Here is a 10,299-nt window from a genome sequence, read left to right on the forward strand (position 1 = left end):
AAATGTTCCATTTGTTTACTGACTTATCAATATTAATTCAGTTTCATCTTGTCATTTCATCATACTTCTACTCAAGTACTAGGCTTGAGTAAAAATTGATTTACTTGTACTTCCTATTCTTCCTATCCAGTAAAAACCCATATTTCACCAAATGTATGTTTCACAAATGAGTTATGAATTTAAGGATGAAATGTTTTCATGTGGATTGTGAAAATCCCTATCCTTCACTCAAATAAATGAACAGCCTTGAAATAAATTGCCACAAAGCTCAAAATGGCTGGTTTTCTGAGGTCATGAACACTTTACTCTTCAGAGACTGAATACATTGCTGTATATTCAACTATCCTGCAATATTTAAAGTATTAAATTTAGCTAAATAGTAAAATGTAGCAGAAATATGAATCCATAAACATCATATATTATTAAAAAACATCTTTAAGGACCATGTTACTACCTGGTGGCTACATTTATTTATTTTTTATCCTTCAGGCATAATTTGTTGATAATACTTGCTTACTTTTACTATACTGAGGTTTTGGATGCTGTTACTTGCAGTAACTGTGGTACTAGTACTCAGAATGTCTCTTCCTCCATTGTCATTAGTTGTGATCAGATTACCTTTAGTGATCCCTTGGGCAGACATGATCATTTGAAATATGCTTAAAATAAAATATAAAAAAAATAGTATAGAGTTTAAAAGTATTAAACAAGCAGCTTCTGAATAGCTTCTAAAAGTATTTTAATTCTGTACTTGTTTAAGTGTATGCTGATGTACCTTGCACAGGTTTATTTGCAAATGTTTCACATCAACAAAAAAACAAACTGTATTAAAGCATAACACCTGTTTCCATCCCGTCTGACAGAAACCCATCTGGCAGTGGGACGGGGTTGGCTTTTTCCCAGAGAGAGGCACCAGTGCCAAGTCTACACACTGACTGTATATAAGGCTGCCAGCTGACATGTCAGTAGTAAATACTGCGTGTGTGGTGTATGGGAATGTGGGCCATGTCTTTGTGGTGCTGCTTGGCGTAAGGCCACAGGTAGAAGTCGATGATGGCAGAGTTAATGTTGCAGGTCTGTCCGTCTCTTTCCTGCACGAGTTTACAGAGGCGGTTTTTGATCAGCTCCACAGACCAAATTGAACAACCTCGGATTTCAACCTCTCTCCTGTCCCCTGACGGAAGAATCTCACCTGAGACAGAAGATAAACACACACAGTGATTAATACTCCTCATCTGTGAGCCTTTTTGTTTGTTTATGCCTGCTTGTCTCACCCTTCTTCAATGACTGCATTAGTGTGTCAGAGTATCGCAGCACCCCGAGGTGTACGAGGGCCTGAGGGATCCTGTAATCTGCAAACATAGTGAGCCAGTCCATGTTAATGACTTCTCCCTCTCCTCTGGCGTCCATGATGCCCCAGAAATCTGCCACTAAGATCTGGGCTCGCTTGTAGAATGAGATTCTCCTCCCCTAAAACCAACAAGATGGCAGTTTGATGTTATGTTCACACTGAATGCAGTTGGTTGAATTTTGTGTCATTTGTATTGATTCACAAACAGACTTTCTTACATAAAAATAACATTAATATGTAATTAGTCGCTTCTGGAAAACTTATTGGAAATCTTGTTGCTACATATGTGGCCAGTAGATGGAACTCTCCCATCACATTTATTTAAGATCTCCATCTCTTAAAGCGAATCATTAACGCATGATCCCATCATGTCGGTCAGTCAGTGAGCTTCAAATCCTTTTCATATATTTTGTAATGATATTACAGTGTTGACAGAAGTGCATGCTGATGAACTCCCAGTTAGTAATTTAATAAAAAAAATTACTATTCAATTATGGTGTTGCAGAGACAAGTTGAGGCAACAACTGCCTCTTAGTATATTACAACTAAAATACTTGCAAGAAGTATTTTGCCCTGCATGTAATTATAACATATCACAGATTATTTAGAAATTGTGTGTTACGTAATTCATTCATCACATATCTCAACAACTAACAAATGGAAAAACTCAAATGTGTTCCGAAAATCATGAGCTCAGTTGTTTCCAAAATTCTACATTTCTGCAACATTGCAAAAGTTTCATGAAATACTGTTAAAAAAAAATTCCAAACATTCTTCAACATGAAGTGTTGCAACTAAAATAAACGTTCTGTCACTGTAACCTCATATATAGCCTGGTCCCTGTAGGAAGGAATCTTTTCCACGATGAGCTCCACCATCCTTCGGGCGTCGTTCCCAGCTTGGCTGATGAAGCTCCGGAAGCTTCCGCCATGTTCCATCAGCATGCGACCGCCTTCAGTCAGCACCTTGTTAGACAGATTCAATATGTGATGTGTTCAAAATTAACACTGTGATGAGTAGGAGGTTACGAGCTGCATGCTTTCAATTTCCACTTGCAATAAAGAGGGAGCGGTACAGAAGAGAATCATAGTTAGAATTAAAATATATATGCATAAAGGTCTAGACATAAAATAAATATGTTTTCAAATATATTTCACAGCAGTTATACAGTAAATATGACAGAACGGTACAAGAGCATGGAGAGATGTGACAGATGTGTGTGGTGGTTTTCTTTTCCTCAGGGTTTGTTTTGAAGCAGAAAAACGTTGGTCTTAAGACCAAACAATGCAATTTTGTCCTCAATAGGAGACAAGAGTTTTACAGTTTTACTCCAAAAAAACCACTATCCACTTCAAGAGAAATTTCATGAATAAAAAATGTAAAAAAAAAAAAAAAAAATTACATATATGTAAAAACCTGCTGCATTATGCTGTTTCCAATCAAGACAATAATTTAATGTAAAAAAAAACTACAACAAAAAAAACAACTTTTGCTTTCCTGGGTCTCACAAGGTTAAGCTACATATCTGCTGAGAAGACTCAACATAAATTAAAGTCCCGTTCACAAATGTCAGGACACAATTTTCTTTAAATGGCTGTAATTCCTAAATGGTTAATGCAATATTTTTTATTAAACCAGTTAAATTAAAGCTGAAAGTCCACACTTGCCTCACATCTTGATTGTTTAACTTCACATCCACTGGTGTAGAGGCATTCATTCAGTCATCCATTCATTTTCTGAACTGTTTAATCCTTGAGAGGATTGTGGGGATGCTGGATCCACGTGACTGACCCTGACATGTTGCCAGTACTTCACAGGGTTGACATGTACAGACGAACAACCACCCACTCTCACATTCACACCTACAGACCATTTAGACCAGGGCTCACCTACCCTGGTCCTCAAGAGCTACTATCCTACATGTTTCAGATGTTTCCCTCTTCCAGCACACCTGACGGGTCGTTATCAGGCTTCTGCAGAGCTGGATGATAGGCTTATCATTTGAATCAGGTGTGTTGGAAGAGGAACACATCTAAAACATGTAGGATAGTAGCTCTCGAGCACCAGGGTTGGTGACCCCTGATTTAGACTGACCGCTAAACCTATTAAGGTGCTGTAATACTCAAAGACCTTTTTGCTGTGATGTGACAGTGACAAACCACTGCTCCACCGTGCCGCCCCACTGTCCAAATACATTGTTGCCCATGAAGTTGGAATAATTTTATTTTCAGACATATTCCTCGTTTTAGTCCTATTTATACACATCAGTAATCACCTTTGACCAGATACAATGATTACATACTGAGTCCCAATTACATTTTATCTATCAAGAATAAATCACATTGTCACAATCATTTCATAAAAAGAGCTAAAAATATTTTATTCCCACTTGGGCAACAGTGTATATATGGGCCCGGCTGTACCAGTACTACTTACTACTTGCCTCTCACTGTACTGAAAATGTTATTAAACAGTCTGAAATACCTCACATATGACTAACTGATGCCTTTGGGATTATTTAGAATTGTTTCTAAGTAAATAAAAACACTGGACCAAAATCTCATATTTTTTTGGAGCATATACCCCCCCCCCCCTTATGTTTCACCACTGGGGGGTTTCTGATGACCCCCCTCAAAAACAGTTTTAAAAATCATAAATATCTAACATATCACTAACTGATGCCTTTGGGATTGTTTAGAACTGTTTTTAAGTGAATAAAAAAATTGGACCAAAATCTCCTTTTTTATTTCGGAGCACAAACTATAGCCTTATGTTTGACCACGGGGGGATCGCTGATGACCCCCCTCAAAAATGGTTTTAAACCAACCTGTGATTTTAAAGAATCATCCCATCCTTTCTACTATGGCTAAGGGACATTAAGGCAATAACTCTAAAACCTGGTGACGCTCCTGTAGCATTGGCATAGGCGTTTCATTGTCAGAGCGAAGAACATGTCCCAACTCCTCCACTGTCATCTGAGAGAAGTACTTGGGATCGGTGATGGGTATACCTGTAGAGTGAGGAGAAGAGAAGGAGTACACAGGAAACATAAGGATTTAATTTTAAGCAGGAATAACTGAAGAGACAAGGAAAGAGAACAGCCACAAATAGACATAAAATTATAGTTATAACTGCCACATAACCCCACAGTAGCCAATTCTCACAAGACATAATTTCTTTTGACTTCCTACAATCAATTCTTAAGATTCATTCTGTAAAAAGCTACCTGTGATTTCGTCAGAGGTTCGCTGGTAATTATGAAGACCACAGCGACTACACAGCGAGAGCACTATTCCATATGAGACATAATTGAGACATATCCGGAGTCATTCAAACTAATTAGAAATGATTCACAGATGCATGCCGAGCTCTGAGCAATTTCTCTGCAATGTAAGTTGCAGAAAAGGGCACATAGACAATAATTGCCAAGAGCGGTGCACAATAAAAGCACAGAGAACAAAAAAGAGGCATCAAAAATAGCCTGAGTACACAGTATATTTGTTTTCTCAAGAGACAAAAGGTGAAAAATAGGACAGATCAATCAAGTGAGGAGATGTATTGTAATGTTAGAGTTTCAACTGGCACTCATTTTTCACGTTTTCACCTCCTGACTGTTTTTGTGTGTGTTTTCTGTGCTATGTTTGTGTGCCACATAGGCTACGGGGATAATCAGATGTGTTTGAACCAGACCAATCTATTCCATTAAAAAAAAAAAAATCACTGTATAAATTGCAGCCTGAGCTTAACAGTTTTATTGAAAATCAGATTTTTTATATCTACATTAAACCCCTTCAGTGCCACTGAGAATGTCACTGAGCTAGGTAGACCTTGTCATGTTTTATTGAGTGGTAACTATCGTCACTCTATATGATGACAAGAGTGAGAAAAGTCAAAGCTTCAGAGGCACAGGTTATTAGTAATGTTAGTTAGCATGACACAAAGGCTTATTTTGTGTGATTCGTATTATTGCCCAGCCCCCCAAAGGGGAGGCAAGGGGTATTGTTTTTGGTTCAATCTGTCTGTTTGTTTGTTAATTAACACTAGCAGCAAAACTATTGGTTGAATTCATACCAAACTGACTTTATATATTGCCAGTGACCCAGAATGGATGTCATTACATTTTGGGAACAGTACGTCAAAGTAAAAATTTTTTTTATGAATTTTGAAAATCTTCCCATTTACTTAGAATGGGCGAAATACGTGCAAGGGGCGGGGCTTGTTGTGCCTGGTACCACTTGTTATTTATGATTTATTTAAACTTTTAGCCACACATGCACACAATAGCACGTACACTAACAGTATTGTACCGACCCATCCATTTATTCATACAGTATCGTCCAATATCTTATGTGCTCTGCCTGTGCACCCATCCATACACTTACCTGCAGTGGTTCAGAGGCCAAAAGAGGAAGTGGCACAATCTATTCATTTTTATAGCTGGGCATAATGCACTTGGTTGGATAATATGGGTAGAGTTGCTGAGTTTTGGACCATGTAAACATTCTTACTAGGACATATTATGAATATTTGTATGTTGGTTTATATTTTGAAAAGGGTGTGTTATTACAGCTTTTTTTAATGAACTGTGGTTTTATACACCAACATAGTAAGTTTTTGTTGTGGCACAGCCATGGGTGGGGCTTCTGGATATAAAAGCCAGGCCTTAGAAGCTCCAGGCAATTTGTGTGTATGTGTGTGTATGTGTGTTGTGTTTAAAGGTGAGCTCAGTAGTGGCAGAGTATATGTTGTTCTGGAGCCTAAATAGTAACTGAGCCTATCTGTTAGCCCTTTGCTCTTTTCTTTTTCATTTGTTTATTCTATTCTTTAATTGGTTTGTTTTTTACATAATAATCAATTATGCACTGCCACTTGGAATTTTAGACTACCTTTATCTCCACCTTGGGCTTAATAAATTGCACAGGGGAAATGAAGTTCTGCACCCTTGTGTCCTTCCACATGTGGGTTAGTTTTACTCTAAAGTAGGGCTGTCAAATTTAATGCGTTAATGCAGATTAATCCAACATAATGATTAATCTGATTTTAAATTTTAAAGCAATTAACCCATCTGCAGCACAGAATGACTCTGAACATCTCTGGCGATGCATTTCAGGCAGTTTATCCAAGTAGAGTTACCATTGTGTATGCGCAAATGGGCAGTTGATTCAGTAGTGACAGGCAGCAGAACCATCCAATAAAGATGGAAGACGCTGAACAGCACATTGGCCATCTGGAAGGAAATATGAGTAAAAAAAAAAAACCCAAGACGGAACAGCTGTTTCAAGGTTTTTAGTTGAAACTGTTGAAGGTGTTTAATAAACACGTTAAGTGCATATATATTCCCTTCTTTCTTGAGTCTGTTTGCTCATGCAAAATGAAACGCGATTAATATAGATTCAAAATGAATGACATTTAATCGTGATTTAATCTAAATCAATCCACAGCAACCTTGTGATTAATCTGATTAAAAATTTTAATTGTTTGACAGCACTACTCTAAGTAGATCCATGTTCTCACCTTCCTCCATGGCCCTGGTGATGGCGGCACACAGGGTCATGTAGCCTGTGTATGTAGTCCCTTTATAGGTCACCTCGCACTGCTGGGTTTCCTTCTCTGGCCAAAAGGAGAAGTTCATGGTGTCGACCACAAACACCCAGTTTAAAGCCTGCAGGGTGGAAACACACAAATGATCAAGACAGAAGAAAAAAAGGACTTAATAGGACTAGACTTAATAAATCTACTACTTTGCATAAATGTTGTAGTGAGAAAGCCACACTATATGCAAACGACCTCAGAAACATTTTAAAAAGCCTTCACCACTTTCCAGCAAGGTTTATGTTGATGAAATTCATCATGATAGGTACTCGTGAATGCTGAGGATGTAACAAGTTCAGTTTACCATGTACTACGTTTGAGATTTATTTAAATAAGCGTGAAGACGGAATTCTGCAAATGTTTTCTTTGATACTGATGCAGTAGTGTCAGATGGAAAATGTTAAAAGTATTGTGCCAGGTGTAATAAATGTATGCATTTGCATAAAAAATATCAAACACACATCATGACCACTTAATAAATACAGTGCTGTAGATGACTGTACTCAATGTAAAACATCTTCAGTTTTTGACCCAAAGAGAAATCGCCTAATGGTTCAATTAATGGAAGTTGTGCCTGTGTATCATATTTATCATTAAAACAAGCATGATTGGTTCAAAGATGTCATGTGAGAATGAGAGAAATGAGTCAACACACCATATTTTATAATACTGATCCTGTTTGAAAAGGCATATTAAAATTAAGAGAGCCCAGACAGATTACAGTTACTAATATGAAGTGTCGCAAACTGATCAAATTGTCATACAGACCAGAAAAAATAAATAAAAAAGGAACACTCAGCTGTTTTTTTAATCGCAAGATGTAAAGAAAACACAACTGGATGAGAAAGATAGCAACATGATTAAAGAAGGTATGCATTTCAGGTGTTTGCTGGACAGAAACTGAATCTTTCAGTCACATCTGTAGGGATAAAAGCATCAAAGCGTGAACCTCCACTCCAGTTTGGAACAATTCCAGTTTCTCTTAAATATATTTTTTGAGCACAATGTTTATCATTTCCTGATACAGAGCAACACACACTTATTATCAAACATGCATGACAAGAACATTTTATTGGAACATTCCTATTTTACATAAAATATTGTAATATTAGTATTCCCCACCTAACTGTTGCACAACAGTAGTTTAGGCGAATCCGTGCAGGGAAGGGTGCCCGGTTCTGGTGAACATGTTGTTTTAAAAGGTTCAATCAAGCCAAATGTCCTTGGCAGGCTGACTAAAAAAAGCTTCAGTGGGATCCTAAAATGAGCATCACTGGCCTTTCCCAGTTGTAAAATGTGGTGTTCACATTTTGATGCCCCCTCCTGTACAGAACTGACTGAAAGATCCATTTTCTTTTTCTATAGGAAACATCTGAGATGTTTACCTTCCTCATGCATGCTCCTACATTTCTCATTCTTCTATCTTCTTAAAATTTAAAAAAGTAACGTAGAGACACCCTGTGCATCTGGCCATTCTGTGCAGAAGTTACAAATGATGGACGGCTATCAAGAGCACAGAAATTAGTCTGATTAACTCTTATAAGCAAAGATTATTCATGTCCACACCATTTCTGTCTCTGCCTATATACATCAACAGAAAGCAGCTTATCAGAATCCAGTGGTCTTTGTCTCTGTGTACATATATATGATAATAGTGAACATGTTAATTCATATCCTGTTGAAATGGCTCTGTGAAACCTAATACTTATCATCCAAGCTACTCATAATGCTCATATTAGTGTATGTTGTAAAAGATAATGTATGTCTGTGTGGCTCTGGCTGCTAACATACTCCCCTGGTCAGAAGTGGGCGCTGGGGCCAATGGATTTGCCTTCTTCCATCCACTGGCAGTCAGATCATCACTGTGTCTGAGGTCGTAGAGCATCTCTGCCACCCTCTGCACTCCCTCCTCCTCCACAAACACATCCTGACTTCGCTCTGCCACAAACTGACCCGACTCACGGGGAATCAGAGGTAACTCCATAATGTGGAACAGAAGAGGCACACCTGAAACAAGTGTGTGAAAGCATGTGTGAACACAAATACAAATAAAATGTATGAATAAAATAATTATTTGTCTGGCACCAATCAATCTGTGGAACTAAGTATTAAACCGCAATGTCTTCTGGCTTCTAAAAACCTACCTATATGGGTGAAATAATCTAGACTAACCTATGTTCAAATCAAAGACATTATACATGTCAGGAGCCGTTTCTATAATCATGCACAGTTGGGTGCCATGGGATGTGAATGCCAGTGCCCTTTTCATCCTGCACCAATATTACACATGCACGCACACCTCTTGGGAAGTGCCATTTTCAAGATAACCTAGTTTTATTAGATCATTCAGTTTAGAAAAAGCCATAGGAGAGATGAAACAAAAGGAGGATATAGGACTATTTATTATAAAATAAAATTGCATTAACGCTGAGTGTACTGCACTGGTGCACATTACCAAGTTTAACACTGACCTTGAAGCTTTGGGATGCAATATTAATACAAAATTATATCAAGAAGTCATACTGTACCCACATGGCACACTGAGTCATTCTGAGAGAAACAGTACAATCTAAAAAGTCCTTTTACATTACTCTAAGGGTTGGCTGACTCTCCTCATGTGTATCCACTCTAAAACTGAAAGTGGAGTGCACACACACAAAGGCTGTACCCACTAGAACATCTCTGACCAAGCCTGTCATTAAAAGAAAAAGAAAAAAAACTTAATTAAATCTTTTTTTCTAAAAGCCACTTTTTCCATCTAACTGGGGTGTTCAAAAGATTTTTTTTCCCCTTTTTATGCAGAGAGCACTGCGACAGTCAGTAGCCCAGTTATATCACCCCATTAAGTTTTATTTGAAAACTGGAAAAGCATTTTCAGATCCAGATCATTTCCCTCAGAGCAGAGCAAACCTGAGAGTCTAAAGTGCAGGTCGTAAAAACAACAGGTCTGCTGACCCCACCGAGCTTTACAGACACTTGGAGGACACCAAAAGAGCCTTCATATACAGAAGATAAACTCAGCGACAGGTTCATAGTCTATTCTAACATTTCCTTACTTTTACTTACCAATGAAGGGGAATATAACGATAACCGCGTGTTGTGCTATTTTCAACTACCTGGTTCCCGTGTAGTGACCAATCAGATTCTGTCTCTGGGAGTCGTCTTGTGATGTTCAGCCAATCAGAGGACAGCAAGAGAGGAAACCGGAAAATGTTCTCCAGTTTTGTTTTGGTTTTTTTTTTTTATTTTGCAGAGAAAATGTGCTTTTATGAACAAGTTTTAAATGTAGATGCATCGGCTGTTCTTTTAATTTACCTTATTTTTTCTCTAATACCAATCTTTATTCAATTAGGCAT

The 10,299-nt window shown here is 37.9% G+C and overlaps 1 protein-coding gene across 1 annotated transcript; it reads right to left on the reverse strand.

Annotated features, from left to right (window-relative positions):
- Window positions 1-721: 721 nt before the first annotated feature.
- On the reverse strand, window positions 722-10,070 carry qng1 (Q-nucleotide N-glycosylase 1). Its single transcript, XM_030144622.1, has 7 exons — window positions 10,010-10,070; window positions 8,739-8,950; window positions 6,866-7,013; window positions 4,249-4,361; window positions 2,173-2,316; window positions 1,275-1,470; window positions 722-1,192 (listed from the first exon to the last, which is right to left on the reverse strand). The coding sequence occupies exons 2-7, from the start codon at window positions 8,925-8,927 to the stop codon at window positions 963-965; spliced, it is 1,020 nt and encodes a 339-aa protein (XP_030000482.1). The 5' UTR covers window positions 8,928-8,950; window positions 10,010-10,070; the 3' UTR covers window positions 722-962.
- Window positions 10,071-10,299: the final 229 nt, after the last annotated feature.

This window comes from Sphaeramia orbicularis, chromosome 9, assembly GCF_902148855.1.
Source record: "Sphaeramia orbicularis chromosome 9, fSphaOr1.1, whole genome shotgun sequence".
Classification (NCBI taxonomy): Eukaryota; Metazoa; Chordata; class Actinopteri; order Kurtiformes; family Apogonidae; genus Sphaeramia; species Sphaeramia orbicularis.